This window comes from Argiope bruennichi, chromosome X1 (assembly GCF_947563725.1).
Source record: "Argiope bruennichi chromosome X1, qqArgBrue1.1, whole genome shotgun sequence".
Classification (NCBI taxonomy): domain Eukaryota; kingdom Metazoa; phylum Arthropoda; class Arachnida; order Araneae; family Araneidae; genus Argiope; species Argiope bruennichi.
In genome coordinates, this window is record NC_079162.1 from 84,629,580 (window position 1) to 84,652,327 (window position 22,748).

Genomic DNA, 22,748 nt, shown 5'->3' on the forward strand with positions numbered 1-22,748 from the left:
CTGGATAAATTTATTCCATAAAGAATGATCAAACTTTTTTTTATTTGAATTTATTTGTCCTAGATCTGTACAGTGTTCATTACAAAAATCTAATTTAAATTCTTTATCATAGTTTGATATGAATTATTTGAAAGCAAGTATAAAATAATGTATGAGATAACTTCAAAAGAATATCAATACGTAAATGCTATTGTATAAATTAAAAATTGCCTTGAAGCTTTTATGCCTGTTTAGAGTATGTATTTTCCTAAAACAAATCCTAAAATAAATATCATAATTTTTTTATCAAATTACCATTGTTGAAAAAGAGTAATTCTTTTTATCTCAAGAGCATTATTAGAATTAAATGTTTCCATTCGTTTAAATGAACACGATATGATCATGGTTAATTTTATTGATTCCTTTATATAAAATAATTTGAATTTTAAAATGAGCTTTCAAAATTTGAAGAAAGAATAGGAGAGTAATTTTTCTAGTAGGAAACTGAATTTCCTTAAAGAAAATATTCCTTTTCTTAAGGAAATTATTTTTTTCGGGAATTTATTATTTATCTATCATGTTTTAAAAGTTCCAAATATTGTCTAGACCTTTTTAACAGAATAAACATGAATAATCATTGACATTGAAATGAATATTTGATAATTTACAGTCGTAATTTATGATTTAATTATATTTTCTTCTTAAACTTAAAAAAAAAAATTGTGATTAATATTTTTACTGCAACCATTTCTATAACATATATTTCATATCCCATTTGTAGAGGAAAAAATCCTCCCCACGTTTTTTTAAGGAAAATAAGTAGCTCTGCAGGATAATTATCTTCTTTCTGAAATACATTTTTAATTTGGCTATTGAATCAAGTAATTAATTTTCCAAACCAAAGTTAATTTATTACAATTGTTATTTAAAAATATAGTTGAGATCTTTAATTAGACACCCCCCCCCCCTTTATTTTTACTTTATAGCTATTTTCGAAGAAATTCAGGAACGATTATTATTTCTTAAATTCGACAGAATATATACGTAATAATAATTCTTCAAAAAACTGAAACTGCAATTCTTCTCAATCTCAAGTCCTAACTATGAGGCAATGGCGGCCTGATGGCAAACCCTTGGCTTCGGAACCAAAAGTTTTCAAATTCGGAATCCTATTCCACCATGCAAGGGGATCTGGTGCTCATAAATTCGTCGGTCCCAAATGTCTTCCCGCTTATGTGAAATGGAAGTTTATAGAGAAGCCATCCTCGTCATCTGAACACAATTTAAAATTGCGAGATACATGTTAGAATAGCCCTTGCGCTGCTTCAAAACGAGACATAAATATAACTAAACTAATCTACAAGATATCTTTTTACGACAGATTATAATCGTAATTTTTCGAAAAATTAGATTTTAATTACAAGATTACGTACCAAAATTCATTTATCTCGGTTGTTGCATTTTTGAATTATCGCATGTACATACCAACAGACAGTGAACCTATTTATGGATTTAATTTGCAATATGATACGAATGTACAATTTAGATTCTAAATTTGTGTACCAAATTTTATTTAATTTTCTAAGCTTTGCAGTTATTGCATTGTCTTGCACTCGAACAGACTAATAAATTACCCTTAAATGAGTTACATTTAAATTTTTATAGAAATCTACAAATTTAATAGTAAGACCACATACCAAATTTCATCTGTCTGGCTCAAATCGTTTTTGAACTAGCGAGTTCAAAGATAGACAGACATTATTTCAAACAAGACGTAGAATTCGAATATTTTGACGATTGCAATACATTCTTTTTGTATATTTATATATAAAATAAAAAAGGAAATATTTTAAAAGTTCCAATGTTAAGTCATCAAGCATTTGTATAAAAATAAGATTTTTAAAGGCAGTGAACTTCGTTTGTAATAAAAAAAAATGCTAATACTTCATTACACCGAAGAAAATTTAATATATATGGGTTCTGATCATTAGCTCCCGGAAGCGAAGGGCATGATTTCAGGAACTCGATTAGGCATTCCAGACACCTCACATCATAAGCGATGCCGTAATATGATAGGTAGGCATATCAGCATGACAGGTTGACATGCCATGGTTTAATATCCATTCAAATGGTTCTCAACTCAGTAGCAGAAAACACATGCCAGAATGCTCAACTACCCTGCCATTAAACACAGATTTTAAATTTTCAGTGACATCTGCACTGTGCATGGAATTCGGCTAAAGCAGGATTTCTTTTAGCTTTTTCTAGTTTTGATCCTTTTTTGAACCAGATATTTTTTTAAAAATTGGTGTTTCCGTTTCTTTTAGAAAATTCCTGCGACAATCCCAAATTTGTAACACTGAACAGTGGTAACTTAAATGGTTTAAAAGAATATGATTAGAATAATTTTGAGAAATGTTTTAAATCAAAATCTTTTCTTCACAAGCGCTGAAGAAACAGAAAAAAAAATTTATTTTTAATACTTCAAGTTTTCAAGAATCTGAAAAGAAACGCCCTGTGAGAAATTTCACGAACGTAATGTCTTATTTATAAGACTTTATTAAGGGTACCAACGGCCATTAAAGGAAAAATTTCGAGAAAAATCTAGTATAATAGAATCTTTGCTGAATATATGATGAAAGATGTCTAAAATTTCAGGACTTTAATGCTTTTTTATTTTTCAATCAGCTCCATGTAGATTCGCGACGCAAGCTTTAAAAATTCCGGGATGCATTGTTAAAAATATTGAAAGAAAACTAGTACAATTATATTAGGAGTCCTCTGAATATATATTAAAAGTTTCGTAAAAATGGTGCGATTTAAAAAATATAATATTTCACATTTTTGTCATACAAGGATCTTACGTATCATTATATTTCTCAAATGACTTTCTTTCACTTTTAGTGCCCTAGAATAGTTAGAATACTGTTACAATAGTGAATTTGAATAAAGCTGTATATTCTTCACAGCAAATATGGACAATAAGAAAGCCTTTCAACATGATACAGAACAGTAAATAATAATTAACCTCTAAATTAAATTTTCTTATGATCTCTCTAATACGCTTAATTACTGACTCATAAAAATCAGCATTCAAATAATTTCCAGATATTTACACTTTGTATCTTTTTCATGACCGATATAGAGATTAGAGATATAGAGATTGTAGATTTTTTCCCCAAAAAATCTACAATCTCTATATCTCTAATTTAAGAAGAAATCTCTATATCTCTAATTTAAGAAGAAATCTCTATATCTCTAATTTAAGAAGAAATCTCTATATCTCTAATTTAAGAAGAAGGTTTATTTAAGAAGAAAATTCTTAATTAGATATAGCTAACTAGGAAATTTATGAAAACATCATTAATGTGAGAAAATTATTATTGCAACAAGATATTAAATAAAATATATTAAACATTTTCTATAAATGTTTCAAAATGCCTTTTTTTTTCGTTTCATAAATGGATAATTTTTTTATAAAAAAAAAAGTTAAATGAATGATTTTCATAACATCTTAACGCATGCTTGCAATTTTTCTTTTAAGAAGATAAAGTTAATATGATTTTCTGACCCTCTTACGAAAGTGCTAAAAAGGGTAAACGCATTTGAGTTAATTGAGTCAAAGACTTCAGAAATTTAATTTAAGGAGTTCGAAAATGATGATGCAATTCTTAAAAAAAATAAGATGAATTGTCCAATATATATGTATCGCAAGCAAAACGTTGGCGATTTGCTTTGCAATGCAGCTAGAAAATTCGAAAACAACTTATTGCATAACAATGGTATTTTCTGCAAAATAGCGGATTTCAAATACATTCACATATACATATAAAAGTTGCATTTATTCATTTTATTCGTAAAGAAACAACCAGCGTTCCTCTCTATAGGATATGCATTTTTATTATTCCTTTATGTTGAAAGAAATTTCCTTGTTATTTCATGTTCTGGAAACATTTCATCCTTCACATTTCTACAATGATTTTATGAGCAAAAGTTTTGAAAGATGAAAATATTATAAATTGGTCTTCCTTATTATTAGTTGAAATTTTCCTTTCGTTTACTGTGATAACAAAAATAATATAGAAGTTATTACAGTAAAATCATTTTACTGTAATAGTGATTTCATTGCTATAGAATGTCATATAAAAAAGAATCATATATCCAAAATCTTGAAGAATAAACGCCACTTAGTATTTTGAAAGCTAAATGAGAGTAAATGAAAGCATTAAATATACTAAGAATATTTTTGACAGATAAAATTATTAGCTTAACAAATAATAAATATAACATTCCTTTTCGTATTATTCTTCGCTAAACTTTTCCCTTTATTCACTGCAATTTAGAAAAGGATTCATCAATTTTACTTCAGAAAGAAACAAAAAATAAATTATTTTGTAATAAGAAAATAATCACAACAAGATTTGTGCAGAAAACAATCGCTATGAATCTATGTTGCGCTACACTTATTTTTCTTAAGACTGCTTCTTGGCTTCAGGATATCAAGAGAAAATATATAAATATTTTAATAGGTGAATTTACTTATTAATATTTTGGGAGCTAAATTATTAAATTAATACATTTTCCTGAAAAATAAAAATATTTATCAATAAAATTTTAGTAATTTAAATTTTCCTTTAAGACAATTATTTTTTCCCTTTATTGTTGTTAGTAGAATCATTAAACTCATTTCTCAGATTATTAATGGAAATTTTCATTTACTTAATTGATATAAGAATTTAAACAAAATGCATGCATTTTACTATTGCGATTGTTACTTGAACTAAAAATGTTACTGTTCAATGAAATATAGCAACACCAGCCTTTTTTAGAAAAATAAATATATTATTTATTTATCAATATATTATTTATTATTTATGTAAAGATATTTCGCATTGCAGAAGTTCTAATTGCAGTACTGCGCACCATGAATATTAATCAAATTATTAAAAAGTTGTCAAAATTTAATTTTAAAAGCATTAAAGGACATATTAAAAACCTTCAAAAACAATTTATAATTTATATAAAGAAAAGGCACTAATATCATTAAATTTAACAAACGTATTCACGAATCTGTTCCTCTTCTACACAATTCTGGTCACTGCACCAAAATTCAATTAGTAAAAAAATCAGTCATACGAATGGTGATCTTATAATAACAGTATATAATAAAGATATATTTTTTTACATTTTAACAATTAAACGGACGAATTTACTAATATTTTGATTTCTATATTTATTGATAAACTTAAACATATTTTTCCGAACAGAAATTTTCTGTTGCAAAAATTAGTTCAACATATAGAGACAATTTTTATTTCTTCATTATCTGTTACAAAAATTTTCAATTCATAAAATGGATTTATGACAAGGATTTAATCAACTTTATTCGGAAAAAAATTTAGAAAATTATCTTCAGCGGGAAGCAAGCACAATGAATCTAAATAGTGCGAACTCATTTTACCATCGAGACGGTTTCATGGCCACGGAATGTCACGTGCAGAAGTAATATAGCAAAGCATATCAAGGATAGGCTGGGGTGGATTTTGCAAGCATTTCGTTTTTCGCGACGTGATCTCTCTAGATTTGTAAATAATGCATAATTTTAAGACAGGAAATACATTTCTTCAAAAGCTAAATTCTATTTTTGGACGAAGCTTTTTGGAAGTTAAATAAAAACAGCAAATGCCATTGCCTTGATTCTACCACTTTCATTAAAAATGCATATTCATTTTCCTTCGCCAGAAAAGTTTTAAAAGTTTTTTTTTTCCTAAAAAAAATTCTCATGTAGTATATATTTTTCATATTTGAAAAATTTAATCCAAATATCTTTAAATGAATAATCTCGTACAAACTTCCTTTTCGTGTCCATGTGTTTCAAGATTAAAATTAGCATTTAGATGCATTTCTCGCAGATGATGAAGGCAGTTGTTAATAAATTTAATCGAATTGCTATAAGAATTTTAAAAGCTCTTTTAGCACATTCACCATCAAGGGAAGCAAGTATATCTCACAAGAAATGCATTCGTTCGGGCCCTATGAATCGCATATGCTTCACATGAAATCTTATGCCGCTTTATCAGCAGCTCAGCTATGATTCATACTGACTATATAAATATATAATTGTCGATAAAACGGGATCTACCATACAAAAAAAATTGTCCTTATATTTAAGACAATTTTTTAAAATTTCTTCTTTGTTAATGCCTTATCGCTACCGGTTGATCTATTTTGACTAATTGCTAAATTTTAGTTCGTGTTCATTCATGTAAGCCTGGAATTCGTCATCCTCTTCATCGGATACTATGCCATTCAATAATTCCTGAAATTTAGGCTTTTACATCTGATAACTAATCAAACTTCTTTAAATTTATATATACAAAATTATATGTTGAACTAAAAGTTGTGATATGAAAATAATTTCATATTATATTCATATTATATAGTTCTTTACTACACTGTTAACCGATTAGGACTGCCACTATAAGGAAATGTTCCAGTTTTGAATCACGTATTTTAACCTGGTCTGCTGATTCGTTCCATGAAGCCGTGTGAGACACACTTGCTTCTATACGAAAAGCATAATTTTTAGCATTTTATTACAAAATAATTGTGTCAATAATGATAATGTCAATATTTTTTTTTCCTTGTAAAATCAGTCGGTTTTTTCCTGGGCCCAGCAAACCCAAACAGTTTCTGTTTGTGGCGATTGAAGTCATTTCATACAATTTACATCATTTCCGTTTTGTATGACCACAATTAATAGAACATGATAGAAAGTATAACATATTTTTTGGACATTCCACAAATATCATTATATATTGAAGAAAATAAACGAATAATAAAAAATTTGCTTTAGTAATAATAATAAACTAATAAAAAAATTGGCATGAGCTAAGAAATTTTCGATTTATCGAGATTGAAAATTTCCATATGAACTTTCAATTCATGTTCATTGATCTCAAAATAAAAGCTGCTGATTAACCAAAAAAAAAACACTTTTTATAAACAGTAAGTATTTTTAATAAACTTTTTATTAAATTTTATTTCAAAACTTTCACTTATTAGATATCTTGTGACCACAGTTGCGCAAACAGGAACCAAATAACATCTCGCTGATGTCAAGTTTATTATTTTAAATCGTGTAGTTTACTTTAAAGAAATGCAACGTAAATTGCTCATAATGCGATGATTAATTTTGCAACAGATGCAAGAATTAAAATTTTGCTGTAATATTTTGAGAAAACATCTAGGCTTTAAATTAACGGCTTTGAAGTTAACTCTTAAATTGCATAACTCAGTTCATATATATTATGTGTCATGGTTTTAGTGAATTGTATTATTCGCTGGGAATTGAGAGATTCTATAAAACTAGCTTACTGTATTCCATTCTACTGAGATGAGTTGTTTTTCAATTTATTAAATGTTTACCACAAATTTTCTAAAAATATCTTGAAAATTTCAAAAAATCAGCGAAACTTATCAATAATTTTTTATTTTAACTATAATCAAAACATATCATCAATATTTTTTCTGAACTTGGGAAAAGAAAATTTAATAATTTAACATATCAAGAGAAGCAGAAACTTTCATAAGCAATTTTCTGCAAACACATATAAACAAGTTTATAAAGTTTTATTTATTCATTTGCCAATTAATCATCATAAAATTTCTTCATAAAAATGAACTGACCAAAACATTATGTAAGCTTATTTTCACCATCGTTGTTGTATTTTATGAGATTGGAAAAAAATAAAATTATTTTTGTTTGAAAATTAAATATGAAATAAAGATATTCGATATTTTTTATATATAAAATGGCAATAATTATATCAATAGTAGCAAAAATATTAAATGTAGTTTCTAATTTATATCAAAGTAAAATTACACTATTTTCATATTATACTGAATGTATAGTTGCTACAGTTTTATATAATCACATTTTTGTAAGTTAATTTCCAAATGATCGTTATTGTTGGGAAAGTGCACTGTATTTCATTACATTTATCTCAAGAACGGAAACGAAATATTAACTTTGGAAATCTTATTTTTCAGTACTCTGGAGAAAACTGCTAAGCTAATCTTCTAGGAAGTTATAAAGGACACTAAAAGTAAACGTCGAAGAAGAAAATTCCTTTTTTTCCGTCAAAATTATCCTTTCTTCCCCTCAAGAAGGACTTTTTTCTGGAATTACGCATATGCTTATTATTTTCTTTTATCCAACTCAAATAGTTTGCTTGATTGTTGAAAATAAAAATTGGAAACATATCATAAAAAAATAATTTCATATTCTAATCTTCCATTTCAATTTGAAGAGGATTAGATATAAAAGGGTATAAGTTAAATATCTTTTATGAATGAATAGGTCGAATTTCTTCTTGACTACTTATCCGTGGGTTATCTTCTTATCCACGTATCTGTGATCTCTTTTTGCAATTTAATAATTCTATTTTGGTAATAAGCATTTCAAATGCCTACATTAATTTCTATGTTTAAATATTTCTTAAGAATATATACATTAAATAAATAACTTTTACGCACTAGATTTAAATTTACTCACTAGATTTACTAGATTTAAAATAACTTTTACTCACATTAACAGAATAGCTCTTAAGTTGGAATAAGCAATTGATCCTTTTTAATGACAGCGATATTTATTTTATTGAAGGAGTCAGTTAAATATTCAGAACAAGAAATATATAGAGTAATAAAATGTACATATCACAGAATACATTGTATTTATATTGTAATATTTTTACTATTTATTCTGTAGTATTGAAGTAATTTAGCTTTTATTGGTTGATTATTTCAATTTGAAAATATAAAGATTTTACCTTAAGATATCAAGATTTTGTCTTAACATTTTCAAAGTTCTTAATTTGATTTAAACAATCATTCCTTCTTAATAACAAATAAAATATTCTTCATTGTAATAATTGATTGGAATTCAGTCTAAGAATTATGAAAAATCAAGAATAGCATATAGTGAAATTAATAGAGAATGAATTGTATTTTAATGGTATGATTAATGTTACATGCTTATTGGAAGTAGTGTATTTTAAAGCTGGTAATATTAAAATTTTAAGTACTCTACTCTTAATGTTGTCGCAATTTTCTCAGCGAGATTTCAATCGTCAAAACCTTAATTTTTTTAAAAATTTCAAATCCATATTTAACGCTTATTTCTAACAGTTGAATTTAGTTAAGCAAAATTAATTAGAATTCGTTTTCAAAGAAGCAGCCAAATTTAGACAGCATTTTAAAACTCGGCCATTTTTAATGTTTTTCAGCAGATTAGGTACTTAAAATTAATTATAAATACGATAAAAATTTGAAATTAATATGAAACAGGGCTCTTATTTACTCGTTTGTAAATGACTAACTTCCTTGCAAGCAAAGAGAGGATCAGAAATTAGAAAACAATACAGTAGGAAGCTTAAAATTTTGTTTGTATACTCATTTCTTATTTTATGCGACTTCTCTTGGTCATACGGGCAACAATCACGCATTTGTCCTTCTCACTACCAAGTAAAGCATTCTCTATGGATATCTTCACTTTACTTACTATTGCTCGCAAAAGAGACATTTAAACAGCCTACGATACATACCCATTTAGACTCTGAATATTTAAATTCCCTTATTCAGATCATATAGACGTCTTTCGAATATGCATCAGATGCTTCCTCGAATGTGGTATTAAATGAACTACCATATGGATACTGCCCGTGTGACCAAGGAAAGTCACAATACAATTATTACATATAAAAACAAAAAATAAATTAACTTTCCTCTATATTGCAATCATTTTTTTTGTATCGATGCCTACATGAAAGTTACAGCCCTTTGTAATCGAAAAAATTGTTTTGCATACCCTGGTACTTTTGGTTCCAACAACAATACTTTTTAAATGATCCTTCTATTAGAATATGAGAGAGAACTACCGTGCTACTTAGCCTCAAATTTTCTTCAATACAATATTTTGCAATACAATACAATATCAATTTTTTGTTGTCAATACAATATTTTGACATTGAAATTTTTAGGTAGATTCCTCTAGGAAGACTACCTATTGCAATGGTTCTCATGACAAGAATTCGGCAAAATTTCTTAAACATCTTCATGTCCCATCTAGTTCAAAGGAGGTGGAAATGGTAGGGGTTGAAATTTTTATTTCGCTATAACTTTCTTAATAGTGAAAATAGAAAGATAAATTCAATTAGCCAAATAAGCGCCTTATTAAGACGAGCAACTTTCGCATTTAAAATTTTTCGTTTACTGAAAAATCTTAGAAGTTAGGGTCTGAAAAGTTATTTTCAAGTCCTAATATTGAATGTTTCTAACATCAATAATTTATGGTGCCATATAGCAGATGTACAGGAATCTACTTGTTTGATAACGTTCCTACTACGCTCTGTTTCTTGATATTCGCGGAATCATTTTGTGTGACAGGAATTAGATTAAAGCAAAGATTTATAATTTTTAAATTTTGTAGTAATTTAACACTTGATTGTTTATTAATCAGTCGCAGTGTTTTATCCTTTCTAATACGTTTACTTTTCATTCAGCTATGTTTATGCTGTGTTTTATTTGTAAATAAGAATGAAATGTTATGTTGTGGAAATGAAGTCTAAAATCTTCTTTTTAATGACTGCCCAATTGATGTATCTTCGTAGTCGAAAATGGCCATTTCTGGTTTATGTACTATAAAATTTCGAAATATGAAATGTTAAAACCTCAAACACAATTATTCTCTTTTAATATTCAAACCAATAGCTCAAATTATCTGTTATATGAAATATTTGTGAATGTTTTATTTTATTGGTAATTCAGCTGTTTAGTTATAAAAGGCATTCACAATACTCTTTTATCTAAAAAAGCAAGATATTTTTTCCGTGAGATTTTGATAAAAAGGTTTTTCTAGGAATCAGTCGCTATGTAATGTTTTAAGTTTTTTTTTCCTGCAAGGAATGAACTTTTCCCTAGAGTTATCTTTTCATCCGGCTTACATTCGGAAATATCTACGCATCGAAAATTTTGATGACTTTCCTACGGTGTTTTGTCTCTTAAATATTCACGCCAGCATTCCATCTATCAGAAATTATCAAAGTACTGACAACCTCCGGAAAATATTACGTAACCATTTTCCTGGAGTGTTTTCAAGTTTCCCAAACTGTACAGCGATAGAAACTTCACTCTACTTCTCAAAAGAAAAAAAAATGGATGCGTTACGCTTTTATGACTCTTTCTTCTAGAGAGTTGTTCAAAAGCAGCTTACCTGAGAAAATTTGTTAATGCAAGGGGTGGAATTTAAAAACTTCAGCTCCGTTAATGTCTTGTTTTGAAGGAAATCTCTGGTAGAATAAGGCAAATAAAAACAGCTGTTAAAGTTTCTGAAGGTCTTCGTTGTTCATTAGATGGAACACGCATTGCGAACAATTACCTGTTGGTTTTAAATTTAAGCAACTTTTATAAATTTTTGTTTGAATGAATGGTATGTTGATATCTTCACAGCTTTTGAGAAATTTCTACTCGCATTTGAATTCGTAGCCAAACATATGAGACAAACCAAGCCTAAAAGCCACGGAAATGAAATTTGAATCTTATGCCTTTACTTTTTTTATTGGGGGGGGGGGTCAACCGCTTGTCATTTTTAACACTACAGTAAGGTGGGTACAGGAGATATTGATATTTGGAAATTTTTAAATGAATAAACATCCCTTATTTATAAAAATATGAAACAAAATGTATGGCTAATTTTAATTAAGTAAATGGAAACCCGAATTTATTGTAAGCAAATTTGATTAAAACAATTAATTGCAACTGCTTCAAAATACCCAATAAAATGATTTACTAAAAGAGTATTTGGCATAACAAATTAAACTTACAAAAAAATATATCTTTCGTTTTTTAAATAGGTTTTACACGATGATGCAAATCATCGTTATAATTACTTCAAATAATATCTAAGGAAATTTTATTTCAATAGATTTTAGTTTAATAAAACTATTCTATCACATAATGAAATGTTTTTCTTTCAAAAAAAGCTCATTCTGCCAGATGATATGCTGTATTTTTTTTTAACTTAAAGAAACTATGAAATGTCAAAAACAATTCCTTCGATGCTCTAAGAATGGGATAAAAGCAAAAAGTTCGTATTTGAACTAAACTTTAATTACTTTTGAATTGCACAGGGTTTAAGTTACTTTGCGAATTTTTTTATTAGTTTGTACATATCCAAAACTTTCTGATTGCTTAAAAGATCATCTTTATTTGTTACGCAAGAGATTTATGAAGACATGCATATCGGTTTTATTAATTTTAATTACATGATGATTGAATAATATGACTATACAAAATTTCAAAATTTTCATTAATTTAAAAAGAATCTTTAAATTACATTCCTTCTTTTATTTCTATAAAAATGTTTTGGTAGACCGTTTTTAACATATAAATGTTGCCATAGATGAAATTAGAGACTCGAATTGTTTTCCTTTATTTGCTATTAAGACAGAAAAATGTTATTCATATCCTTAAATATATTCAAAACTTTCTAAGAAATTTAAATCACAATTTTTTTAAGAATTGAAGATTTATTTATTTTTCAGATTATTAAAACATATTTAAACAAAATTTATTTTAAAGATTATTAAATCTCAATGAAGGGAGCATTATCTTTCTCAAGAGACATAAATTTGATTAAATTTGACAAATTTTATTAAATCTAATTCTTGAAGAATATTTAAAAAAATCAATTTTTCGTTATAATATTTGACTTCAGAAATGCTGGATTTGGCATTTAATATATTAGGAATCTATTGGTCATCACACTACATAATAAGAACAAATATATTTAGTACATATTGTATACAAATAGTATACAATATATTGTATACTAATATACAAATAGTATACAATATATTGTATGCAAATATACAAATAGTATACAATATATTGTATACAAATATACAAATAGTATACAATATATTGTATACAAATATACAAATAGTATACAATATATTGTATACAAATATACAAATAGTATACAATATATTGTATACAAATATACAAATAGTATACAATGTATTTTATGCCTATTTGAGCAAGAAAATTACTAATTTTAACATTGAAGGAATTGAATGATATTGCATGCTCCATTTACGACTTAAAAATATAAGAGTCAGATGTTAAACTGCATTGTGTTTGTTACTTTTAAGAAAAGTCCCTTATAAATTGGTATAGAATGTACACATAAGCTAGTTGTAAAAGAAAAGATTAATAACAGTAAGAAAAAAGAGCATAATTAAAAAACGCATGAAAAAAAAGGATTATTTTTCATAGCAAAAATAACTAACACTCTTCAATGACATGAAACTTGTTTTGTTTTTTGAACGTTTGTTTCTAAGACTGAAGGGCAATTTTAAACTATTTAATCTTTCGATATTTTCATGTACACTTTTAAAACGACAATGGAAAAATTATGTGGATTATAATAAGAGATATATTTATAGCAAAAATTTATGGATATTTATACTTTACAAGTGTTTTATATCTACATCATAGTATAAACAAAAATATACAAATGTCTAGGTTTTTCACTTCGCCCTTGAGATCGCAAAACTTTACAGAACGATTACTCCTATAATCCTGTATATGATTTCATGATGAAAATTCTCATTACAGAGAAATTTCTAGTCTCTAAAGGATGACCGCCAATTATCAAAAGAATTAAGCTATGAATTAAGCCTCTTCATTGAAGGAAATACTTGTCCACTCATATGAATGATTTGTATTTCTGAGTGTTAAGAGAGAAAAAAAATGCATTTAATATTTCTACCACGACAACAATTTTTGAAGTGTAGGAGAGCTAGGTGATAATTCAGCGGACTGAAATTCAGTCTAGGATTTTAAGCACGACGGATGAAATAAGGATTTGAAAGATTCAAGGATGTTAGATTATGCACGTAATGTCTAAATTCTTTTTATTGCATGTCTTAGAAAGGAGCAGGACATTTCCTGGGTTGAGTTTAGACAGTATTATTCTTAACTATTTAAATGAATTATCCGATCCATATTTGGGATGAATTATTTTAATTTTAAAATTATAAATTAAATTTGAGCTATTCATGAGTTTAATAAAAAAATTAAGTGAATCATAAGCATCTAAAATATTCATCCATAAGCATCTAAAATATTCTACTCGTGTTTAATTCATTCGAATTTGAAACACACTCCCTAAATAGAAGATATCTATTTAAATTTTTTAAAAAAGAAAAATTATTTAAAAAAATCATTGTAATTCTTCAGCATTCAAAATCGAAATGCAACATAAAAAACGCGTCTGAATGATTCTATTCAGTTTATAGGGTGACGCTGTCATAGCATCACCCATAAATAATAAATTTCTTCGATAAAAAAATGAACTTATTTGCAAACTTGTCCTGTATGAAAATTAAAAGTAATCGCAGTTTTACATAAAAAAGTTTTTTTTAAAAAGACATCTCATGTTGAAGAGTTAATAATCTAATCTAAAAATAAAAACGGTTAGAATTATAATTTCTACATTTTGAAAACAACTTTTTATCTCACGTAGATGATCTAAAATACATTTTAATAAAACTGCCAGTTCTTTTAATATAAATCGTGTACTTAAGAAATATCTCCGATATGCTGATTCAAAGTTCCTCAAAAAAATTTTGTTAACTGATACATTTCATTAATAAATACGTCTCAAATTGTGTTCGCAAAATATCTATAAAGATAATTGATTTAATAGAACTATAACTGAGCAAAAACTTAAACCGAGTTATAAAGACAGATCTGGAAGGTCCACTGTTTACACAAACTTAAAGAAGAAAGCATATAATTAAAATTTGAGGCTACCTATTAAATGCTGGAATTCTATTTAACTAAATCATTCTACAGAATTATTCAACAATTCTGATTTAAATAAATGTTATATGATTAGTTTGTAAACTTTATTCTGTCTTATAAATTGTGAAAAAGAAATAAAGAACAACATTTACTATTACAACTAAAGAGAGGTTTTTATATTCAGAGAATTTTGAAAGTCGTTTACTATTATTATATGAACTTAGTGCAGTTAGCTGTTTTGCAATTTCATCTATTATATTTATTTTCTAATAGTTTTTGAAAATGTTTATTTAATTTTAAATCATGTACAAATTTATTCCGGTTCTGAGTTTTATTTTTTAGATATGTTTTTTGCAATTGATCTTAAATCCAAGGAACTAATTTCAACATATTGTTTACTGCAAAAAAGAAAGAAGGGTTTTTTTTGTTGTTGTTGATGATGATGTGGTTTTTACTTTTAGAGTTTTGCAATTTTATCTATTATATTTATTTTTCAGCAGTTTTTATTGTTTTTGACAATGTTTATTTAATTATAAATCGTGTACAAATTTATTCCGGTTCTAAACTTTATTTTTAATTTTTAGATATGATTTTTGCAATTTATCTCTAATCGAAGGAACTAATTTCCACATATTGTTTACTGCAAAAAAAAGGAGAAGGTTCACGTGTTTTTGATTATTTCTAGAGAAAAATTTAAATATTCTGATTGGAAATTTATTATTTTTAAATAACTCTTGATCTTAATAAAAGTATGAGAAATATGTTTATCGTGAAGCTTCGATGATATTGACCGATAAATAAAATGTTGAAAATTTTTCATATTCTGTGATATAAAAGGAAGACGTTAATGGGAAAGGAAAAGAAAGAACAGTCAGGGTACATAATATTTACCAATTTTGAATGGAATCAATACTTTAAGGTTACATTTGTATAATTATTTTTTCATACTTTTACTGTACATCATATCTTTTACAATCATTTTGCTTTGCTTTGAAAATTGTTAAAATATGCTCTATAATTCAATTCAGTCTTTTTACTAGATAATAAGCATATCGAGATATAAAGAAATGAAAAATGTCTTACATTTGTGCAGCCGGTGACGCACAACAATTGTAAGGAGAAGCTTCGTGTAACTCGAAATGCAAAATACATTATGCACTTTCTCTTAAGATTATTCAGTGGTTGAAAACTTTTACAGAATTTTTAATATTTTTGAAAACTAAGTCGGATTCTTTACATTAAACAAAGCCTCCTAACAGCAAAAATGGTCCAACAAATAAAACCTTTCTTAGACTTCATTTATTAACGAAAAATGAAACTCGAAGCATTTTGTTTAGAAAAATAATAATTAGAAAAAATATAATTAAAATTAATTGCTAAAATTCTTTCCTAGAAATAATTGCATTTCGTAGAATTTGAAGTTTTTTTTAAGCAAAATTCATTGCTTTCATTTATTTTATATTTTGTATAACAATTTTTATAAAATAATGCTCTTTTCGAGTAGAACGCTTATGATTTGATAATATTTCACATCTCATATTAAATATATTTAATATATTCAACAATAAACTCAAACATGGAAAAATGCTTATAGTCTTACTTTTCTTAAGAAATTTTTTTAATATTCGAGAAGATTTTATTAAACTAATCTCTGTTAAAGTTTTCAGGAAATATGGTTAACGTATTTCTAGCAAAAATGAATATTTCCCAAGATTTGGGTTTGAATAACTAAAAAAAAAATCCTTAAAAATCAAGAAAACTAATATTTTCCCAAAAGAGCATTGTTTTAATATGAGAATAAATATCTTTAATGAAAATAAAATGTAATTAATTAAATAAAATTAATTAAAATAATTAAATGAAAGTGCCAATACGCAGTTTTTTTTTATTTCCAAAGTTGCACTGTAATAAATATTAAAAAACTGCATTATATCAAATTTAAAGCTATTTATTGCAAGTATTCTAATCACAAGAAACTTTGTAATTACAGACTACTATCCAACTTAGATTGGTTTTGAATAATTAGTATTCTAATTTTCTTCACCTGATTAGAGCTCTCAGAAAATTGAAAATTAGTTCGCAATACAACACGGTAGTCTTTGCTTCTTTGAGCAAACATTTTCTAATTCAATATAAAATACATGGAACTGCAAAAGTGTTGTATGTCACGCGACCAGTTACCCATTCGATAGAAGAAACTCAAGTCAAATATACATTTTGGTCTTTTGACTGCTGGCATTTTCCCTACTTCGACAACATTTTATTCAGTAACTGACAGAATAAAAGTAATGCTTACTGGCATATTTGTAACATAAGTCAAAGCTGTCTGAGTGAAAGCTGCTAAAACAAAAACTACTCCGCTCTAGGAATTACCGCTCAATCTGAACTTTATTTGATTAACTTATAGTAACTCACAAACTGAAATTGTGTGAAGAGTCATCAGTTTGTTAAGAAGAGGCGGAATCTAGTTCAAATTCTGAAAATATTTGCAGTTTTCAGTATTTAAATGTGGTTTTTACTTTTTATAATAGTTCAGTCCGATGCCTTAGTCTTCTCTTCCTTTTGTAATTTAAAATTATTCCTTTTGTAATTTGCATTTGGGGGAGGGGGAGACGGACGATTTTTGCCTTCATTATCTAATGAGAAAAATTTCATCAGCTGATAAATAAATAAATCCATTCTTTCCGCAAGGGCAAGTTTTAATAGAAATCCAATAAAATTGCGCTTTCTGAAAAATTCAGCTTGAAAAGCTATAAAAATTCAGAGAAAATATTTTTTAAATGGGGATATCGTTTATGATAATTATTACATATTTGTCAGTAAGCTTATCTATTTTTTTAAATGCCATCGAATAATTAATTTCATTTTCAAAATTATTTAATTCGACGAGGATGCTTATTTTCATGAGACACCAAAATTAGAATATTGAAACCCATTAATTAAAAAAGTCGACGAAATGATAAAATTGCGCTAAAATCTAAGAAAATTGTGCTTTCACAAAAATTCAGCTTGAAAGGCTATAAAAATTTAAAGAAAATATTCCAAAACAAGAAATATTGTTTATGATAATTATTATATATTTATCAGTAAACTTAACTATTTTTTTAAACGCCAGCGAATTTCTAATTTCATTTTCAAAATTAGTTAATTCGAGGAGGATATTCATTTTCCATATAACACCGAAAATAAAATATTGAAACCCATTAATTAAAAAAAAAGTCGATGAAATACCACAAATCACATAATATAAAAGCACTCTTATTTAATAATATGACTTCTTAAAAAATTATTTAATAAAATTACTTTACTGTGTAATGCACTAAAGGAAAAAAGGCTTATTTTCAAAAACTAACTGCCCATCATAACTCTCAAACGATATCACTCTTTACCAATTGGATACTGAAATTTACAAGCTTTTTTTTTAATTACAGCGTATGCACATATTAGGACACTGGCGAGGATTATTTGAAAAATAATTATCAGTAATAAAAATATTTATAATTATTAATAATAAAAATGTTTATTATTAATAATCATTTATTTCAAATATTTCTAATTAAAGAAGTTAGGAAACTTCTCAGAAATAAACCGATGTTATTCTTCAGTATAATACAGTCGAGCAATAAATACTTGTTTACAAGAAATAGCTGTCCGTCATAGCTCTTAAACGCTGTTATTCAGTATCGGTTGGATATCAAGATTTTCAAAAGTTTCTCATTAGATCCTAAGAAAGTTTTACCGCATTGTCGAAAATTACTCGAATAATTATTTATTTTCAAAAAAAGATGACTTTTGCTTTATAAAATGTATTTATGTTATTAAAAATTAATTACTGGGCTTTTCAAATATTTATCATCAAACGTTAAGAAGTATTTCAGGCATTATCACAAATCGAAACAAAATAAATCTTGTACGAAAATAATAACTCAATAATTATTCCTAAATTTTATTGTTATATACCGGATGATTTCTGAAATAACCGCTCATACATTATAGTCATTTTGGGAACTTTATACATATTAATTACTAAATAACACTGTGACAGAAAGAAGTATTGACATCTCCAAAATAATTATTATATGCCAGTAGAAGAAAATATTTATTTATAAAATATTAGAATAAAACTATAAAAAAAATCTTAATTAATGTCACAATTATTCTAATATGATGCCAATTTGTTATCAAGTTTTTCGGAAGTTTCTTATTAGACTGTATATGAGATAAATTAAACTGCGGTAAATCGCATTAAAATATTTGCCTTATAAAAATAAATATGAAGAGGAAAATTACATTTAAATATGAAAAGAATTTCACAGCATCATTTTATATTTTTAAGCCGTTATGTAAATGATAAAAGAAGCTACTTACAATTTGTCACACTACGTCTAAAATAGTTAAAAACGCGGAAACATTGTTAAAGTTCAGAAGAAAAAAATTATTTTCCAAAAAAAATAATTTCTATTCAAAATCACAGTAACCGTGTTTAATTATCCATCAATTATCATTTATTTCGCTTTTAGATTTATTATATTCATCAAAAGTTTTTTTCTTAAACTTTATAAAGTTTCGCGACACTTTCGTTAATCATGCGAAATTTTATTCGATATCAAAAAAATAAATTTTAGTAATTAATGTCATTTTATTTATCTATCTTTTAAATGTTTCTCTACCCACTTTTAAATATTAAAGTCAATTTTTAAAACACATAAGCTAAAACTTACCCATTGTCACTGCAGCTAAAAGAACTATGGGCATGTGCAACATTGCGAGCAATCTAAAAGATGCGGGTTTTCCTCTTCAAGCTAAGCGCGTGTTTTACTGAAGCAGAAATTTTGCTTCGGTGTGGGTGTCCAATCTGCTTTCCCCTAAAACTCTCCCTACTTTTCCCTGCCATCCCTTTCCTGAAGTCAGCGCTCCATCGCGGAAAAAATACGAACTACTAAGATCGATGTTTCTTACCTGAGCAAAACGTGCTCTGCGAGTTACTCTGTAGAAATTTAGGTAAAAGGAACAAAAACTTTTTGTATTATTTGCGCGCGTGGAAAAAATGGGAGAAAGTTAGTGGTATAAAATTGCGCAGAGGTTTGTGTTGGGGGAAGGGAAATTTAGATTTATAGATCATGTTTAGTTTTTCTGTTGATTCGTCGGTTTTCCCTGCGGAGGAAAAAGTTTACGAAGCAGTTAGTGGGCTCAAACAGTGTTTCTGTGACACATGCTTGGCATTTCTACACGGTAAACCAGTTACCGATTTCGCTTTCGAGTTTCAGCCGTCATTTAAAAATCACTTTCTGACACTGGCGCTCACCGTCATATCACAAGCACCTGGCGTTGTGGGATAAGAAAGTGGGATAGTTTATGGTTTTAGTGATGCACTACAAAGAGGTTCCCCACTTTTAGAATTTTTCACTTGTTAGAAAAAAAAATATTTTAGCGTAATTCGTGAGCTATCTGAACTGATTTTAAAAAATACTTTAATTAGATTAATTAATGTAATCGTAGATAATCTTATTAAAATATATGACTAAAAAATAAAAAAAAAATTCTTAAAATGAGTTTATTCCAACATAACGATCCAAGATTTTAAATAATCCTGTGTTATTTTTTTTTCTCATATATCTTGTTTGACTAAAAAATTGGATTAATTATAAATGCCATTTTGAATCTTTTTAATAACTTTTCACAGCTGTTACTATTTTTCCCAGGCAAAATTGTTTATAACTGAGAATACTATTCAAAAATTTATTTCGAATTAATTGTTTTAATTAATGTAATCTAAAGTTTTGATAAGAGTCATTATTTCCAAAGATGAAGGGAATATTTAAATTAAAATGTTAAAGAGAATTTCCAAATACCTTATTTTTTATTTTCAATATAAAATATAGTTATTTTAAATATAAAATATACTCTTTATTTTAAATATATGTATATAGAAAACAATATTAAAGATATAAAATAAACAATATACAGAGTATGGCATTTTTATCTTAATTACAAGACAAGGCATTTAACATTAAGTAAGCATATAAATAATACAAATTTCATTAAGCATAAGATATTGTTAAAGATATTTTATTAACTTAAAATATCGTTTTTCTAAAATCAATTTCATTAACCACATAAAAGTTATGATAAAATTATGGAAAGATTATAATAATATATAAATTATTAAAAATTATTTTTATTATAAAGGTATGAAATTATTAGAAAGTTAATGAGGATTATGTAAATGTTTAGCTTCGTTTTGTTGTAGAGTTAACATCTGTGTAAACCATTTCTTTGCTAGTTTTACTGATTTTCATCAGTAGATTTTTTTTCTTTGCACCATTGAACTAATAAAACTTTATTCCTCTCGTATGTATAATATGTGAAGTTTCTTTCATCTTGGAGATATCTTTACTTCTTCATCTTATTGCATCACCATAAATGTGATGACTACACCAATTACTAATCGAAAAAGACAAGAATAGTAAACCTGGAGGTGATCGAAAGCTATGACGTGCTTAATTTCCAATAACTTAAAATGGGGGGAAAGCAATATCTTTTATTTCTTCCATCAAAAATCTGTCTTAAAAGATATTTTAAATTTTATGCAACCAAAATCTATATAATAATAAAGCCAAAAGCAATATAATAATGCATGTTTTAATATTATCGATTCGAATTATTATACTGAATCCACACAATTACACAATCCATTTGCATTCTCATATTCATTATCATATACGAGATAATTTATTTTTGATTTGTTATTTGAAATGCAAAGTATAACGTACTTGAGACAGAAGTTTCAAATTATATCGCAAATAATGCTTTCGAATTAATTGAGTTTAAATGTATTATATGTCGATCGATATTAGTTATAAAATAATTCAAAAATTATCCAAATTGTATCTTTGAAATGTCGTTATAGTTAATATTTCATTAATTATAAAACATTGCAATGAATTTTAAGCAGCCTTACTAGAAATGTGAAATTAAAGCCGTTTAAAATTTAATTATGATAATTTTACAATAAAAAATTGATTCTATTTGAAAATTAATTAAAATATCTAATGAAAATTGGAAAAAGGCTTTTATAAGAAAAATGTATATTCTAACTTTTAATTCAACAAAGATTATAGTACATAGCATGTTACACAAATCGCATTAAGTACTTACAAATTATTAAATTATAAGAAATGATGCAACTTATTTAAATGAAATCATCAAACAAATCTTTTAAGATTATAATAAAGTCGAAATTATTTCAACATCATATAGAATGTTCAATTTTTGGAATATCTTTCAGATCATATTTGTAATCATCTTACTAACTCATTATTAATGCAATTCTAATAAGGAATAATTTATAAATAAGGCATAAGAAATAATTTATCTGATGAAATGTTTTCGTTCAAATTTTCCCTATAAATTTCTTTTTTGAAAGAAAATCCTTTATTTAAAAATATTCTTTTATAAGTTAGATACTTTTTCAATAATTATATATGCCTCATAACGATAAATTGTAAACTTTAATGTTAAAATTGAAATATTCTTTCTAAAAATTATATCTTTTTAGTTCATGTTGCATATGAACTATGCCTTTATGTGCAGCATGCCTTTATAGAAAATATTTTCGATTTTTTTTTTTTTAAATCTGTAAATTAATGATATGTATAATTCTCTGAGAAAAACTTTAAAGTCAAAATTTTACGTTCTAAATATTTCGTAGATTGACAAAAAACTGCCAATTCCTTTTTACTGAAAAATAATTGCGACATATTCGAGGTTTCTATTGGAGAAACGGTCGTACGTATTTGGTATAACGCATCATATATCAATATAAAATCAACAATAAAATTTTCTAGGCTCAAATATCTCCAAATATTTTTCAATTTTAATGATATAATGCAGTTGATAAA

At 26.5% G+C, this 22,748-nt stretch overlaps 1 protein-coding gene across 3 annotated transcripts in view; it reads right to left on the reverse strand.

Annotated features, from left to right (window-relative positions):
• Positions 1-19,660, reverse strand: part of LOC129958891 (synaptogenesis protein syg-2-like) — a 298,485-nt gene extending 278,825 nt beyond the window's left edge. For all 3 annotated transcript variants that reach the window (XM_056071613.1, XM_056071612.1, XM_056071611.1), the window contains exon 1: positions 19,569-19,660. In XM_056071613.1, the coding sequence (XP_055927588.1) occupies positions 19,569-19,611 (43 nt within the window). In that variant the 5' untranslated portion in view covers positions 19,612-19,660. The remainder of the gene's footprint in view (positions 1-19,568) is intronic.
• Positions 19,661-22,748: the final 3,088 nt, after the last annotated feature.